At 34.8% G+C, this 18,715-nt stretch overlaps 1 protein-coding gene across 1 annotated transcript in view; it reads left to right on the top strand.

Annotated features, from left to right (window-relative positions):
• The window catches only part of DYNC2H1 (dynein cytoplasmic 2 heavy chain 1), a 143,167-nt gene that overhangs the window by 68,559 nt on the left and 55,893 nt on the right, over positions 1 to 18,715 (top strand). Inside the window, exons 71-79 of the mRNA XM_005417800.2 lie at positions 1,449 to 1,514; positions 3,543 to 3,593; positions 5,039 to 5,116; positions 6,300 to 6,431; positions 7,794 to 7,866; positions 10,497 to 10,657; positions 12,456 to 12,581; positions 15,578 to 15,688; positions 17,244 to 17,399. Coding sequence (XP_005417857.1) covers positions 1,449 to 1,514; positions 3,543 to 3,593; positions 5,039 to 5,116; positions 6,300 to 6,431; positions 7,794 to 7,866; positions 10,497 to 10,657; positions 12,456 to 12,581; positions 15,578 to 15,688; positions 17,244 to 17,399 — 954 coding nt within the window. The remainder of the gene's footprint in view (positions 1 to 1,448; positions 1,515 to 3,542; positions 3,594 to 5,038; positions 5,117 to 6,299; positions 6,432 to 7,793; positions 7,867 to 10,496; positions 10,658 to 12,455; positions 12,582 to 15,577; positions 15,689 to 17,243; positions 17,400 to 18,715) is intronic.

The following is an 18,715-nucleotide window of genomic DNA, read 5'->3' as shown; positions in this document are numbered from 1 at the left end:
AAAAAATGTTCTTAGTGTATTTCTTCTTAATTTCAGTCAGGTGTCTTTTCACTTCTTACTTTCTTACTGAAAACCTGGGGAAACTAAGCCTTTCATTTTTAGTTTTAATTTTTACTTACACATGAAACTGTCATAACAGGAGGTGTTTGTCTCACAGTACCAGGCTGAAGAAAGCACAGTAGCTCTGCATATATGGTTTGAGCAGTACAAATCATGCAAGTCTGTGGTTTGATCTGTGAGAATGGAAAAATCTTGAAAATTTTACACCACCTCCTACCTCTGTCCCCCAATCTAGCAATGCTGTATTGAGGATATAGGGGTAGCAGTTCTTTCTAAGGGGTTTTGTTTATCAAAGTCTAAGTGGAATCTCATTAAATAGTCTCATAATAATCAATGTTTGTCTTTGAAGTTGTAACTATGTGAAGCCTTCCACTAAGTTATTGTGAATATGGAAGGCAGCAATTTTTATATGTAAGAAGAGTAGAGAGTTCAAGTGCAAGGCAGAGAAGAGATTTCTAGTAGGAAAGATTTTAAGTGTGATCAGACTGGAGTTTAGAAAATACTGAAAATGTGTTCACTGAAACTGTGCAACTTCAAACTAATGGTCCCTCCAGCTTACTATTGTGTTCTAATAATGGAGAGAACAAATAAATTCTTCACACCATCTACAATTCACTGCTAATTTCTCCTTTTATCCATGAAAATTTTAAAAGACTGCTGTGACATTGAGGCTTTACTAGTGTCTTCATAAACAGTATAGCTGATATGAGTTCATACCCTTTGAAGCATGTTGGAATCAAAAAGAAGGATTTTGTCTGTTTGTGGTTATTATATTTATGTATACATAGGCTTCATGAATGCTGCTAAATGAAGTGGTGCCAAGAAATTTACCTGAGCACTTGAACTGGCCCATCTTTCCTCTTTAGTTTGTTTAAATGTTCAAGTGTTCCAATTTGTTTAAATGTTCAAATTTGTTTAATTTGCTTAAATTTGTTTCAAAGCTGGTTTGGTCTAGGCTACTCAGCGTTCTTCTAAACAATTCTTGTTCAAATTTTGGATACTAGTTCATCCAGGGAGCATCCTGATAGGCAGTTATGATATGGATTTGCTTGCAGACCTTGTCGGAGAAGATGAAAAATTTAAATGGTGTGGTTTGTTCTCAATGTTGTATGATGTTCATATTCATCAATAAAATGAGAACTTCAGTGCCTTGCAAAACTTGATTCTAATTCCTAGTAGGGACCTCTTTACCCTCTGCTCCACAGCCCACTTTAAGTTTTCATCTCTAACTTGCAAGGGTATATAGCAATTTTGCATTAGGATATATGTCACTAAGTCATTACTATGTAATTGGAGGTCTTTTTTTAAGGAAATGTTACTTATAAAAAAGAACTAGAAGTAGGACTTTTCCTGAGTATATAGATACATTTTTACTGCTTTTATTACAGGCTGATCAGCTAATGTTTGCTCTACATTTTGTACGAGGAATGCACCCTGAGCTTTTTCAAGAGAATGTAAGTGCTAAAGAAGAAAATCCCCAAGTATTTTACTCAAACTTAATATGAAGAGTAAATAAGTAGGTAAAAAGTTTTTGTCAGCAAGTGTAGGACTTTGTTGTTGTTGTCTGTAGTGTAGTCGGATTAATCCTATAAAGTCTGCCTGCAGTGAAACAGTATGCTTAATTGATTTAATACAATTGCTTAAATATGGCTGATTATCCTGAGTCAAGACACATTTAATTATCTAAAGTACCTCCATGGAATGGAGAGACAAAACTATGGCTTTCTGTACTAGAAGCTGAAGACAAAAAGGGACATCAAATGAAAGAAGATGTCAGTTCAGTAGAGTCCATTATAGAGGTAAAGGTAAAGATCAGATAATACATTTGAAGGAAATAATGAAAATTTAGTATATTAAATGTGTGAGCTTAAGGTACAAAGTTCAAAACAAGTTGTTTGGACCCCTCCAATGAAGAAGTAGTTTCACTGTAGACATATGGATTGACAAAGCAATGATGTGGCCTCATAAAAATAACTCATCTTGTTAGCAGAAATATATCCTGGCTGCTCTTCATTATCCAAAGTTTGCTATTTGATATTTATTATTTTATTTGAGCTTCTGAAAATATGTTGCTTTATCTTTCTTGAGTTTCTAAAGTCATGAAGGCAGCAACCTGGAAACAGTTTTCTGACTGAATTAAATCCTGGCTTCTTAAGTGTTTGTAAAGTACAGCCCTAAGTGTTGGTTTCTATTGTTAAGCATGCATTTCCATCAGCCATTAGAGCGCTTAGACAGCTTAATCTAGGTTATATATAATGCATATTTCTACAGTATCTGAAGACTCAAGAGAGAAAGCAGACGAATAATAGCAATACTTTTTTATTTCTCTGAAAGGTGAAAGTTATTTTCGTTAAATTGTTAAGAGAAAAGTGCTTATACAAAATATTTAGTGAAGAAAATGAAGCTGAAGTGGTTCTTCTTTTAAAATTATTTCTTCTAAAGCTTTTAATGTGATAAGACTAGGAGTTGCTTAATATGCTGCTAGAGAATTTAGTATTCTAAGTCCCTGTCCCAAAAGAATTGAACCTTCTTCACTTAAATATTTTTTTGCATAGCGTTATGCAATTTATGGTACAACTTCAGCAATATACTATAGAATGGCTTGGTTCTCAGTAGGGACATTCTGAATCAATATGTATAGATTTTTCTGAGGTAGTTTTATATTCCCTGTATATTGTGCTTCTTCTTTTCTTCATAACAATATTGCACAAACCAAAAAGTGCTCCATGCATTTTTGTGTGCACAAGCATTTTCTTTGTAACTGGGAGATGAGCATCAGTTTGTAACTGAAAGAGGGAGCTGTTTCAAGACTTAGTTTCAAAATATTACGCTGGGATTTGTATCAGCAGTGTTACTCTTAGTCTCAATTGACTTTTAAATTTCTGATGTTACTGTTCTCTTTAATGAAAAAATCTTCATCATAGAATATAGTTATTATTTATGCAAAATTTCAGGACTTATGAAGAATTTTTGGTCTGTTTCTTGCCACCTCCAAATACAGGATTATGTAATTTCTAGTGGTTTTAAATACTTGTCAAAACAATTTAAAATTGTCTTCCTGGATACATATACAAAGTCTAAAAGTTTTAATCATACATAAATTCAGTCATGCTTTCTATAGTTACCTGTTCTGTGTGGGCTGCTGATGCCCCACCAGGCAGGATGTGTGTCCTTGCCAGCCACATTTGCTGCTTCCTGATAGTCTGTAGATGGGCAGTCTGGGTAGGAACTGTGGGTGCTGAGAAAGCATAGAACTTCCCCTTTGCTTTTTTTCTTATAAAGCACTGCAGCCACTTAGATTGAATTCTACGAAAGGAATTACATTCTGATAGCATCTCCTAGCAAGACATTAAAAAATGTCTTGGAACTCTTTCAGAATCTAGCATTTTAATTTGTTTGTCTTCCTACTCTGTCTACATGCTATTACATATTAATTCTTAAATGTGTCTTGTGACTTATCTGAGTTAATTTATTCCACCCAGGAGTGGGAGACTTTTACAGGTGTGGTCATTGGAGACACCGTCAGAAAATCAGTAAGCTACATTTATTTTCATATTTTGAAATAAGGAACACTTACTTTAATCCTGAAAAGTTAAAGTTTTATTCTTACTATGTTGTTTAATTAATTGTATTCATACATTAAAGAAAAAAGTAACTTTTCACATAGTAATATAAATTTATTAAAGAATTTTTGAACATGGAGTAGTTTTTTTTTATTTGAATATCTTTTTGCCTGTGTTGTGTATTTTCTTTTATTTTTTCTGTGGCCAGGATGGCAATTTGAAATTGCATTTTTGAGGAGGTTTTCAGCCCTCTTCTGTAACTAAAGTCAGTATTTCTGAATCCCTCCTTCTCCCAGAGTCATGTATGAGTTGTACTTTAAGTACGTTTTCTCAGGCAGCTGGTTGCTAAAATGATCCTTGAAATCCAGTTTCTCTAGCCATTAGATGGCTCAGCTACAGGCTTTGCATTTCAGTGTGACTGCAGAAGTCCCCCTTCATCTGTCTGGAGTCATTGTAATTCAAGTAAATGTCTGTGAACTGAGTGATTGTCAAGTATTTCTTTCTGTAGGCCATTTTCAAGGAACGTGAGATCTGATTGTATAATGGAATTTAATACCAGTCTTACCTCTACCCTATCTAAGGCACAATCCATAGGTTTTGGAAAGATTGTGCTTGTGTGCACAATGGAATGGATACTGCAGACCCATGTCAAATTTATTCCTACAGTTGCTTCCAAATTTCCTAGTTTTGTTTCTCAGACTTTTTAACTCATGGCTGAGATACCCTTTCACAAGAAAGCTTCTGTTTTTCTCTGCTGAGCATTTAAGATTACTCTTGAAGTTGCTCACTCCTTGAGAGATCCAAATGTATTTCCATGCAGAGACTCCTCAGACTGGTTAATGTGTAATGTAAGATCTTTTAATAACAGATAATATAGTGAATACAGAAATTCTACTGGAGCTTAAGCAGTGTTGTTCATCCTTAGAACTTCCTCCATGCCAAACATCGAAAGAGCAGAAAAATAAAGCTGTTGCCAAATTACCAGTGCAGAGATGTTCAGAAGTGTTGTTTGGCTCTTTGTGTGAAGAGCCAAGCCATTTTCATGATTGCAAATATGTCCAATGGAGTTGTTTTTTGAAGCCAGCTTCTCAGAGTGCCTATGCAGGTCATTTGTGTCACTTGTTTTCAGTAAAAATTACTTGGAATTGAGAATGTTATAAGAATACTCTAAATGGGTAAAATATTTTCAGGCTCAAATAGCTGAGCAAATGTTAATGTGAACAGTATGTCTTGTGTTTAAATATTTTGGTTACTTTTTTGATATGCCATTTATGAACTTGGCAAAAGACAGCAGAAAGATTGCTGTTGTGAGTGTTTTTATTAAAAAAACATGGGTTTCACAACCTTATTATTGAATATAGTGTTTCATAAAAGATTGTGTAGCTTACATGCATGATATAACTTGCTTCCATAAGGATTCACAAAGAAGCGCTCGTGACCAGGTTCCCTCTTGGATAGAACAGGACCGAGTCTGGGCAGTAGCATCTTTGAAGGTATACATCATGTGGTCTCTTGAATTTAAATTTGAAGAACTTTGGTTTTTGGCAGATAGCAGATTGCAGATAGCAATTTGGACTTGAATGCTCAGATATGTATTTGTCAGATCAAAAGATTTCATCATTTTAAGCTGTTTATTCTATCTTCCAGAAACCATGGCTTAATATATAGTTGCCTAAAAAAAACAAAGGTGTTTTTTGTTTTTATTTTAATCTCATTTTTCTGAGCCTTTTTCATGAACATTTCTACCCCATCTCTAATGAATTTCAATACATTTGAGTGAACCTGTCATCTTACTGAGATTAGAAAATACTGCGAATCTATCCAAGTTCTACAATTTTTATAGATAGGATGATAGAAGAAAAATTGTAAAGAATATGTAGTTGTAGATTTCATAGTGTAATGACTTTCAAAAATCACTTCATATTGTATTAAAAGCCACAAACTGTTGATTCAGAAATTAATATTCAGAAATTAATATTCAGAAATTAATATACTCCTCATCAGATTTCTCTGTACATCTTTATAGGTGTTATAGAGTTTGCAATTGCTCAGACTGAACTAAAACAAAAACTCTTTCTTGCATTGGTCAATGTTGAAGTCCTGTGATCCTGAAGGGAACTAAAGGAAAATATTAGTCCTGAAATTCTGTCTTAGCCTCTTCTCCTCCTGCATGTAGCTCAGCAGCAAGGAAAAAACCCTTGACTGCTCTTTGGCAAGGATGCTTTTTGCTAAACCCAGAGTATTTAACTTCTCTTTAATCAGAAATCAGGAATAATCAAATAATGGTGTGGCAAGCATAATAGTTAGAGGTTTAAACAAACAGAAATTGAGTAACTGAGTGAATCAGTAGCATGCACTGATAGCCATTACTGATACCAGATAGCAGATCATCATTAGAGGAAAGGACTTAAAGGCAAAGCTCAAAGTTTAAAATCAAAGAATCTAAAGGTTTAAAACTAAAATTAGAGTGCAAATACAGATTTAGTTTTTCCTGGGAATAGGTAAACAAGTGGTTAATTGTAAAATGTACTCTTTTCTTCCCTAACTCCAAAGATAAAATTGAATTTTGTGATTTGCACAGTAGTGATCATAGTGATATTTGGAAATAAATTAAAATATGCAATGCCCAAATGGCTATTTTTCTTTACAATTAAATCTACACTATTTGTTTTGTAGCTTTCTCTCCCAGGTCTCTATCAGACACTTTGCTTTGAAGATGAAAGTCTGTGGCGCACTTTTTCTCAGAGCTCTGTATGTGAGCAAGACTTTCCGTCTCCTGTTGTACAAAGAATTTCCTTGTTTCAGCAGGTAATCTTTCCATTCATAATATTAATTATGAGTTCAGCAGTGAAAGTAATTTTTACATCCAGGCCTGATTGAATTATAAGCAGTGACAGTAGCTACACTGTCCTGCAGTTTAACTTGTTTTTTTAATCTTACTTAAAATTATGTATTTTTTTACTATAGTGCGTATTATTTCTCTGTTATCTGAGTCTTTTTAGTGTTGATATATTAGCTGCAAGTGAGTACACCCTCTAAAGTAACAAGTCCTTTAGAAATATGCACAGAATTAGTTTTATGAATAGGTATTAAAATTCCTTCATGGTTGCCTTGTTACTGCTGTATGTGTCAGCTTGTTGAGCATCTTACTTCACTGAATGTACAAGCTCACACATCTGACACAAAATGCAGTAGCAGCCTCTGCTTCTATAGAATAGAAGAAATGAAAAATGACTTCTGAAAAGCTGGTGATAAAGAACACACCAAGAATATGGGAAAGGCAAGTTCCTTCCTCAACCTGAAGGTTGTTTTCTGCTGGAAGAGAAAAATATAAACACTTTTGTGTTCATGGAAAGTAAGTTGTTACTTACTTTCAAATGATGCTGTGATTTTTCTTTTGAAGTTACTTTATATGAAAACATCCAGAGAAAGGATGGGGTGTTAGACAATGTAGTTCCATGTTGATTGGCACTTAGCTACTGTCTATTTGGAGATTTTTGTGGAGGAGGAAAATTTTTGAACTAGCATACATGCAATCTAGGAACAAACCATTTTGGAAAGGAATTTGTCTGAGTCATATTTGATTCAATGAGATGCTGAAGACCACTTCTTATGTGTGCAGTGTGTTGTCAGAAAATGTCTGCATTTATAGGAAAGTAAATCTGGAATGATCAGTGCATCTTGTTTCTTGTACAGAAAGTATTAAGAATTTTCTGTTTATGAAATATATTGAAACTACATTGTTAGATTGATATGCTACTCATAAATTAGTTTGAACTAAAACCAGAAATATTTCTATTCCAAGTAGGACATTGCTGCCTATATGTGTGCACAGAATTTAGATGCTAGTACAAAGCTAAGTGTGCTTTCTGTCATTCTAGCTACCCACGTAGCTACTTTTCTTCTAAAATATTGTAGAAAAGTTTGTAGCTCACAAGTAGACATTAGGTATAGATCTATCTTCTGATTCTATTGATAGAACAAGCTACTTAGAAAAGGACAATTACAGTCAATCATCTTGGAAAGCAATGATCAGATAGCTCTAGATATTCAGAGAAAATAACTTTGTTCTGAAGATAAATTCAAAGAATTCATCCTTCTTATAAGAGTGCTGCATTTTACATTATCACTATATATAACTCATCTCCTCTGAATATATTTTATTTTAAGGTACTTGTGGTCCAGGCTGTCAGACCAGACAGACTACAGAGTGCCATGGCTCTTTTTGCATGTAAAGCCCTAGGTAAGTTAAATTTTCACCAGGGTATTTCTGCACAACAATTAAATAGGTTTTTTTGTCCCGTGTTCCTCTTTTATATTATAGTTCTTCTGGAATCCCTAAGTTTTAGTGTATGAAAATATACTGTAAATGATTTGCTGATTTTGTTCTTGTAAAATATTCTTATAAGTGCTTTTAAAATGGTTTGGCTTATTCTGCACAGTGATTGAAAATATAATAAAAAAATCTGTCACATTCTTGTAATTAATTCTTGAACACTGGAGTAATCAAGAAAGGAAGATAACTGGTTTTCTCTAAGTTTTACACTGCAGCACTCTCCTTAAGACTCAGATTTTCCTTTAATATTATTTTATGTAATTTACCATTTAAAGACCATTAGGTTTGAGATTTTATAAATTGAGTCTTAAAAGATTATTTCATTAATATCAGTCATTTTTGTAGAGCTCTTGGTCTGTAATACTTTTTACTGTCTGTTTAAAAATACACGTGATTTAGAGTGGTTCAATGCTACAGTTGTCTATTTATTCTAGTCAGTCAATTTCCTCTCTCATATCTATTATATACAAAGTTTGAAACCTGTATGCCAGATAATCTTAATATTGCACTACAGCACACAAAACCCTTTCTTCAGTTTTTAGCAGTTTTGAGTGTCTCATCGGGGTGAGCACTGTAAGTTTTAAAAGTCACTTTATCTTACTCCCGTATGCTGTCTGTGGACATTATTTGTTGCTCAAAATTGGCTCCATATCTGTCAGCCAGACTGGGATTTTCAGCATTAAGGTATAGCTTATCTGTCAAACATTATTAGTAGATAGAGAGGGTATGTGGGTCATGGTGACATGGCCCATGCTGACAATGTCCCTGCCTGCTGGACTCAAATGACAAGTGATCTACAGTGTCTGTGGCACAAAAACCAGCAGAGACCTGAATGCAGAGTAAATTTATTTGCTTGCTTACTGTCTTCCAAATCTTAATGTATTACATAAATTACTTGTGTTGGGGCCAGTTCCTTGGAGGAACGCTGCACAAAGGAATGTTTTTGATGAGCAAAGCTACAGCTTTACCAAGGAAAGCAGAATACCATGGACTCCATTTGGGTTTTCAAAACCAGTAAGTCATCCACAAATCAGCCACAGATTTTTCATGTGTGTCAGTAAGATCGGCAAAATCCTGACTAGCACTTTCTAACCAATAAAAAATGCCATGCTTGTATGAATATTTTTTCATAGTTTTTTTCTGTCTTGTCTTTTTGAGTGTCCTTGCCCTGAAACAACTTAAACAAACTGTTTCACATAGTTCTAAAAGAAGCTGTTAAGTTTCCAATCTCATTTGGCAGCTTTCCTGTGAGAAAAAGTGAATTCCAAAAGAGCTGTATATCCTAAAAGAAAGCCTTTCAATTCTGTTTTATCCAGATATTTTTTTCTTTTCTCATTTTTTACCTATGTTTTGAAATTTATAGGTGAAGAGGGAGTAAAATAATTTCTTTTGAGGATAATGCTCGTAAGAATTTTCTACGAATGTATTTTGTAACACCTGAAGCATGCTTATTTCTTTTTTTTACATGGTATACAGAAATGCACCATGGTAACAGCCTTCCAGTACTTAAAGGGGCTCACAAGAAGGCATGTAGTAGCAGGACAAGGGGGAACAACTTCAAACTGAAACAGAGTAGATTTAGATTAGATATTAGGGTGAAATTCTGTCCTGTGAGAGTAGGGAGGCACTGAAACAGATTGCCCAGAGAAATTGTGGATACCCCATCCCTGTAAGCATTCAAGTCCAGGCTAGACAGGGCTCCGAGCATCTCCGTCTAGTGGAAAGTGCCCCTGTCCATGGTGGGGGATTGGAACCAGATGATCTTTGATGTCCCAATACAAACTGTTCCATGATTCTATGGTACAAATGATGTGATTGTTCTATGTGCAACATGCAATAGCTCAAGTCTGAAAACAGACTGCATCCTCAAGGATGTGTGTATTGCATCTTTTAGTAGTTGTGGCATAGTTGTCACTGATTTGAGCTCTTCTGTCTTACTATATGTTCTGATTTCCTGTTGCACCCAATGCTACATTGGTTAAATGCTGGTTTAAAGATGCATGAAAATATGTGGTTTTATTTATTTAATTTATGATACACTTACACGTGTATCTTTGGCTTCATGTATAAATGCCTTGCCTTTACTAGATCAACATTCTAGACATTTAAGTTGTATATTAAAACAAATAATAGATGTAAGTAATCATAGTACCAAGAACCATGTAAGTCAAATAATTAAGGCTCTCAAGGCAGTAAAGAGAGAAGTTCTGTATGTGGACATACACACTGCAATTACTATTAGTAAATAGCATAGCTTCTCACTCCACTCCTCTGTTTTTGTATGTTTTCCTCAAGACTACACTCTAAATAAAGACTGCAATTTGTCAAGCTGGAAATTCAGAAAGACTTTTCTTCTCAATATGGGATGCCTTATACTTACCTGCATGTTGTAAGAATATTTTCTTAATTTTAAAACTGGTTTTATGGTGTCTGCTGAACAGAACTCTTGACATCCAGATGAACTCTAGAGTGGATAATGAAGCACTCCATCATGTCTAGTCACTTTATTTCCATAATAATTTGAATTCTAATTATAGGAATAAAAGAATTATCTCCGTCACCTCTGAATATGAAACGTCTGTATAAAGAGACACTGGAAATTGAGCCCATCTTGATTATAATTTCTCCTGGTGCTGATCCTTCTCAAGAATTACAGGAACTTGCCAGTGTTGAAAGAAATACTGAGTGCTACCATCAGGTCAGTCTTAGATAAGTGTAGTGATTAAAACCCACAATGTGTAAAATTTTGTAGTAATATCTGTTTTACTTTGTTTTCCAAGGAGGTTAGTAAGTAAAATCATAGTTTGGTGTCTGTGGTGTTTTGTTGTTCCCACCTGTCTTGGCACTAACTTCTCATTCCACTGGCAAAATGGGCTGGAGAAGAGACACACATTAGTCATGCTCACAGAAGCAGAATCCAAATAAGAGACATTCCTCCAGCGTGGAGAAGGAAAAAATGAGAAGATGGATGGAAAAGAACAAAAGAGGTTGAGAATTGTTATATGTGCTGTAGCATTATCTTTTTTAGTGCAGAGTAATTGAAACAAACAGAACCCACTAAAAACTAGACTTCATCATTTCCTCTGCTTATCAGATTTGCACATTTTTTTTCTTCAATAGAAAACACAAATCGGGTGTTCAGTGTTTGTGAATACTTAGGTATTTCGTGAAATTCTGTAAAATATTTTGAGATATTTTACATCCTTCAAGATTTCCAGGAATCCACTGAACAAAGCCCCTAGCTCCTGATTTAATCTTTCATACCTGGCCCTACTTTGAGCAGGAGATTGGACTAGATACCTTCCAGGATCCATTCCAATTAAAATTATTATATGTATCAAGTGGTTTCCTAATATTCCCAATGCACAGTACCAATATGCTTTATAACTTTCTCAAAAATATTATTTCCTTCTTTCATTTAACATATTAAGGGGAGGGAAGTTGTTATCTAGCTGATAACTGGTTAGCACAGAAATCGAAAATGTCAAGTTTAATGTTGCTTTTAAATAGTCCTTGAAATTGTTCCTTTCCTGAAACATAAACTGGTATAATATATTTCTCCCATCAAACTGTAAATATTTAGATCCTACTGCTATCTTAGATAGCTCTGAACATTGCAGAATGCATATTTCTTACTCTGCCGCATGGATTCTCATGTTTATCTCTAAATATCCTTTATATGTTGGACTTTCAAAATGTAGCATAGTATGGCATTCAGTTAAGGATCAGGACTCAAAGTTAAATCACTTGGAATTGTTACACTATGAGAACTTTTTTTTGGTTTTTTCCTACACTTTCTCATGTAATTTGAATAGAACATAAGAGATAGAATTTTCAGTTGTCATCTTTTGGCTATTTTCAATTATTTTAAGATATTATGGTCAGTTCTACTTAGTCAGAGAATCATAATGCCAAGACGAGACTTTTCACATTGGCTATGACCTCTTTATTTTCAACTTGTTTGGTTCAGGGTTTTTTGTTATCTTTATCTTCCAAATTGATTGTAAGGTAAAACTAATATGGTACTATAAAAAGTGAAGAAAGGAGTATATGTTAAACTATTCATATATCCCAGCAAAACTGAGTATTTCTCTTCAAAGGAAGTACTTCTAACTTCTAATCAAAAGAAACTTAGTTCTCATTTCTCTCTTATATTTGCAGTTCTGCAGTAATGCACTTTAGTCATTGTTATTTAAATTACTTTTTGACTTCCCAGAGAATATAATCACTGTCACCAAGTGATGTATGGTTTTTTCCATTAAAAGACTAGGTAATGTTGTTTGTACAGAAACTGGCTAGATAAGTTGCAAAGAAAAACTTGTTTTCCTTAGTCTTTTCCCTACGTTAGTAACCTATCACATTAGAGAAAATTCTGATTGTCTTTAGTGCTCTTTTTTTTTTTAATGTATGTACTCCTAACTTGAAAACACGATTTTGTATGTAACTGTTAAATGAGGTATGAGAGATTCTTGACACAACTATGTCTGTCATTCCAGATTGCCATGGGCCAGGGCCAAGCTGACCTGGCTATTCAAACTTTAAGAGAATGTGCTCAAAATGGAGAATGGCTGTGTTTGAAGAACCTGCATCTCGTTACATCTTGGCTTCCTGTATTGGAGAAGGTGAGGGTGAATAGAGAAGATGATACAGGAAACCAGACAAAATTAGTATGCAACATTTCAGAAGCATTTCAGGCATTTCCATGGTGATGTTTCAAACTGCAGTTTAAAAATACACTTTTGTGGTTTTCTCAGTTGTGAATAAGGTGAACTGCTTCAGATCTAAGCAGCTCCCTTCTATGTGTGAGTGCTTTAATTTTCGTACAATGTACAGTATTTCTACCACAGTGAGTGAGCAAATGCTCTAGTTAGGACTTCTGGTATTTTATGGGATACTACCCATATTTTTACATGAACTATGAATCTATGTATGGTTGAATTTAATTTCCCCCCCCTTAGTTCTAGGACTTTCTTTTTAGTAGGTTTTTTTTTGAAGTGCAGACTCAGGCTGAGTCACTAGGAAGTTTTTGCTAATTTGAAATTTAAATGTCTCATATTTTATAGAAACATGCACTTTTGGCATAAAAAATCACTAACTTGCTAATTAAAATTGATTTTATATTATATACTTTTCATGAACATCACCATGAAATCCTCAAAACAAATAAAATCAGAAGAAAATAATGGAATTCCTTCAATAGTTACTATAGTCTTAATTTTCCAATATTCAATGATTTTTGTAAAGCATAGTCCATGGACATGAGCTTGGAGTCTGTCATTTGTCTCACAGTAACCATGTGGCATGTACCTTCAGCATTCCTCTAATCCATTCTGAAAAAATGGAAAGGCAAAGCAAGATAACGCTGATGTGTGTGTCATGTAGTCTGAACAAGGCAGTCAACAGTAATGAAATCTTTGTAAGCTCCTTGCTGAATACAAAATTTCAGATCTTGTAAGTATTAAAATATGGATATGTGTCAGGAGGGTCTTATTCTTTCCACATGAACTTAATACTGAATGTGTTAAACTTCTTGCTGAGCTTAATATAGACGAAGATCTGCTGATGTTTGACTCTGCACATCCCCTTGCCTGTTTTGCATACCATTAGCAAGTGTGAGGCTATGTAATTCTTACATTTGAACATCCTCTCAAGAGACTGCTGCATATTCATAAGTCAGTTCCATCCAGGTACAGAAATTCAGTTCTCTCAGTCTTTGAATGTGGACCCAAGTGTACCACTGTGAGGTAGATTGAAATCTGGCCTAATCGTGTTACTCAAAGAGTTACTTTCAGCATCAAAAATTCCAGTTGAAGCCAGTCATCAGCATTGTGCTCTAGGCATTGATACTGTGGCCAACATTGTTTAACATCCTAATTAATGAGGTGAATAATGGAACAAAGTGCATCCTCAGCAAGCAGAGATGATAAAAAACCTGAGGGAAATGATTGATGTAACAGATGAGTGTACTTTCATTCAAAAGGACCTTGATACACTGGAGAAGTAGGCTGACAAGAACCTTGTGAAGGTCAGCAAAGGAAATGGCAAGTGCTTCCCATGAGAAGGAGTAACTCCAGCCACACAAACAGTGTGGGGACAAGCTGGCTGAAAAACAGCTTGGTAGAAAAGATCTGGGAGTCCTGGTGGGTAAGAAAGGGACCATGAGCCAGCAAAATGACTGCAGCAAAGACCACTGGCATCCTGGGCTGTTTTAGATGATGTTGCCAGCAAGTGGAGGGAGGTCGTCCTTCCCCTCAGCACTGATGAGACACACCTGGAATTCTGTGTTCACTACTTGGCTAGCCAGTGCAAGACCAACATGAGCATACTGGAACCAGTTCAGTAAAGGGCTGCAAAGGTGATGAAGGAACTGGAACATGTATCATAAAAAGAGAAACTGAGAGAACTGGGGCTGTTCAGCCTGAGAAAGAGAAGCCTCAGAGGGAATCTTAGAATTTTGTGTATTGGCTGATGGGGAAGAGTACAGGAGACTGAGTCAGACCCTTTTCAGTGGTATCCCATGACAGGACAAGAGGCCATGGGCATAAACTAAAATACAGGAAATTCTATTTAAATATATGATAAAACTTAGTGTGAGGGTGGTCAAACACTGGAACAAGTTGCCTAGAGAAGCTACCGAGTCTCCATCCTTGGAGATTCTGAAAACCTGACTGGCTACAGGTCTGGGCAACTTGTGTCTGGCTCTGCTTTGGGCACAGAGTTGGACTAGGAAGTCTCTAGTGGTTCCTTCCAAGCTTCATAATTCCATTATACTGTGTACCAGTTATAGTTGTCATTTTACTTAAATAGCTGAACAAGTAACAGTTTTTCAGATTATTTTCTTTTCTAAAAACACTGAAAACAAAATGATAATAATTGCGGTCCAGAGATTATCAGAATAAATGGCTTGTGGGAAAGTCTTTCAAGAAGTTTCTGAGCTAAATTTCTTTCAATACACATACACAAAATTCTTGACTTTGTTCTGAAGCCACTTGTCAGGCAACTTTGGTGTCTTTGATGACAAATATGTGGGTTTCAGCTGAGCGTAAAGCACCAGCAGTGTGTTTCCATATATTCAATAATTATATATTTTTGTGAAGCCTTTATATTTGAAATAACTTTTGACAGTATTTCTCTTAGAACTCAATTTTCCAATCTTCAGTTTTCTGTGAATCATGATACATGGAGGATTCATGCAACAAATACTTGAAGAAAAAGAAATTAATATAGCTGTACTGGTGTTGAAAGTCATTGAGATCTGTTGTTGATATGCAGCCCACATTGCAAGCCTTCATCATTTTTGATGTAGCCTTCTGGTGTTATTTTACTTAAAAGTAAAGAACTGCTCCATATTTTTATGTCCTGAATTTAGTGTCTAAGAGAAAGGTGCAAATATTTTGACACAGCTAGGATGAACTTCAGATTTGAGCACAGCAATGATATAGAATGTGTGGAGACAACACATCTTGAACTATAACCTTATGTGTATAAGCAACTGTCGATTTTTTAAATAAACCCAACTTTCTAATCCAGGATATTATAGTCTTGTAAATACTGTTCTATGTATAAAAAACCCCAATCACCTCAAAGCCTATTTCAATATATAACATCTCTTTAATAGGAACTGAATACATTGCATCCTCAACCAAACTTTCGTCTCTGGCTTACTACAGAAGTTCATCCAAAGTTTACTCCAATTTTGCTTCAATCAAGTCTGAAAATAACTTATGAAGTAAGATCTGTTTGGAAAGCTTTTATTAGATCTTACATTGAATGCACCTTGATGTATAGCAAACTATATGTTTAGATAGTATAAATGGTTTTACCTTATACTTCAATTACATGTAATACAAAAAATACGAGTTTACCTTGAAAGATTATTTTTTCCTAGATGCTTTTTCAAATGTAAGTATGAACTGAAAATAAGTTTACATCAGAGAACTAGTTGTTCTTTTTTGTGCTTCAGATTATTTTGTTCGTTTATCACTTTTTCTTAAAAACCAATATCTACTTAAGTGTTGTTACATGGATTGAAATCAAGGAATTTCTCCTTGATGAATAGCCTCATCTGAAGATCACAGAATTCCACTCTCTCTTCCTTATTTTCCTTTTTGGCCTTAGAGCTTTATGTTCACTGGACTCTTTCAAGAAAAACTGGCTCTCCTTCCGTACAGCATAACATACAGTTAAAAGCCTTTTCTCAAAATTGAGAGCTTTGCATTTGAAATGGCTCAGCTTAAGGAATAACTGGGACTGTGTTCCTCCAACTGATTGGAAAGTAGTCTAATCATGAATGCACTTAAGCAGTGATGTCCAAAGTGGAAATCATTAGTAGGAGTGCTCCTAAGTCTTCCATTGATAATGGAGTCTGGAGATTTTGCCTGCAGCTAATCCAAGAAACTTTGACCTTTAAGAGTCCAATGTTGCTGACTTTATAGAAGCTGAAATAGTTACACTTTTGCATTGACTGCAGGTATTTTAAAGTTTTTGCAGTACTTTCTTGCTTATATTGAGGTCTTCAATGGCACAGAAACTGCAAGACTGTGTTACTCATTCCACTATCTTTGGAATAATTGGAACTTTGCACGTATGCAATATTCTAAATATTTTTTTCCCTTTCAAATTGCAGTTAATATTTTGTTGCCTACATGATAGGCAATGACTTGGCAAGTGGTATTTGATTATTGTATGGTTGTAGTATGTTGTAATGTATGTAGAATGTTACCAATGAAGATACAGATATTTTAAAAAAGTCAATTTACCACAATATTTTGCAATTATTTGTCAGAAGCAACAATGGTAATCTTATGGAAACACTAAAAGCCATTTTTCAAAAGAAAGAAAGAACAACAAATATTTTTAGAAACACAAAATTGTAATTTTAATATCTTTAAAATTTATGTTTGTCTTCAGACTTGTAAATAATTTGAGAATGGGTGAGTATCTAGTTGTTTTTACTTTTAAGCACTTTGATTTTGGCTACTGCCTACACCTAGAATGCAGTTATTTCTAGTGTTTGTGAACATTACCTACCACTAAGTTATTTTAGTGTAGTACAGTCGTATAAGTTGGTTCTGGTTACCGTTTCCTCCATATGTCTATTTTCACTATAGAATCATTCTGTTTTTAGGTCATTTATTACAAACTTTTTTTTCTTGTTAAATTTTATTCTATTAAGTACTGTTTGTCATTTCATTAAGTTACAAATTCCAGGTTATAATCTAAGAAAATAGCACATAAAAATACCAGGTTTTCTGTCTTGAACAGTGTTTTTCCTTCCAATGCAGGCACCTCCAGGCCTCAAAAAAAATCTCTTGCGAACTTATGAATCTTGGACACCAGAACAAATCAACAAAAAGGGAAATTTGTCTAGAGCACATTCTCTCTTCTGTCTAGCATGGTTTCATGCTGTATGCCAAGAAAGAAGAAATTATATCCCTCAGGTAGTAATTTATTTGCTATATTGTAAAAAATTTGCCCCATTTATTAGCTTTTATACTTGGAAGTATTTCTCATCATGTATACGTTGGGTCATATTCAGAAATGAGAAAAACGTGTATATTTCTGGTGCCTTTATTGTCTCTGAATTAATTGCAAAATAAGATCCTGATAACCTCAGTTCCTGTCCCTCTGAAAATTGCTTCTGCCTCCATGAGGTTCTTTTGTGATTCATGGACTAAGTGATACTGCTAGAGAAGTGTGGAAAAGATTCTGTGAATCCTGTTTGCTTGGGACAGGCAAAAATATTATGGAAACACAGTTGAATGAAAAGAGACACTGGAGGAGATGACATGGTCTACAATTTCTTCATACAAACTCCTTCAAGCAGAAGGAAGAGCAAGGGAAATCATTAATTTCTTGCAAGGATTATAATGATTTTCAGAGATGCGTTTTTGCCTTAGCTAAATTTTTGATTAAAGTGAACGTTTTTTTCTGGCTGCAAGATGCTTAAATTAAGCAGACCAAAATAAACACCAAACAGCAAACTACTTTATGTCTTGTTTATTTTCTTCTGTATAGACTAGATATGCAATTACTTTGTCATCTGAAGGATTTGATCTGGCATAGTCTGGAATGTTTGAGAGTTTTTTGCTACTTTTGACTTTGTGATTTTTTTGAGGTTGATTGCCTGTTGCAACCAGAAAGGCTTTTGAATATGATGTTCAAGAAGTACAGTAGGTGAAAATAATTAAAGTGTTTAACTGAATGAATTCTCCTTTGTTCTTGTTCAAAATCATGTTCATTTGGCCGCAGTTTTTCAAGTAACACAATAGGATTGGTGCCCTCTTTAATTCCACTGCACAAATATGCATACAGTGATGGGTTTCTATTTCACAATTATTTTATATTAACATTGATGGACAGTAGCTAATTTCAGGTAGAAGCTCTTGCATTTTATAATGAATTTTGAGTTGTTTTGGGTTCATGTACAGATTTGTCCAAAAACCCCAACATAGTACTGTTAGGAGCATCTTTCCAGAATATGACCTTCAGGGTGGCTGGCTGATAGTTTTTTGTGACCTGGGGAGCAGCTGCAGTCTAGACCTCAAGCTGTATTCATCTCACTGGACCATGTGCCTGTTGCTGACACATTTGCATTTCTCATCATGAATCATGTGCACTGTTGCTATGCTATCATCCATATGCAAAGTACACTGTAAAAAGATAGAGCAACAGGACATACCATTGAAATTTGGATTTCCTAAATGATTTCTCATATGTCAGTATCTATTTATATTTATCCATTTACACTGAAAGC

The sequence above is a fragment of the Geospiza fortis genome, unplaced genomic scaffold (assembly GCF_000277835.1).
Source record: "Geospiza fortis unplaced genomic scaffold, GeoFor_1.0 scaffold16, whole genome shotgun sequence".
NCBI lineage: Eukaryota > Metazoa > Chordata > Aves > Passeriformes > Thraupidae > Geospiza > Geospiza fortis.
Note: the sequence above shows the minus strand (reverse complement) of the source record. Positions and strands in the feature narration are given on the sequence as shown.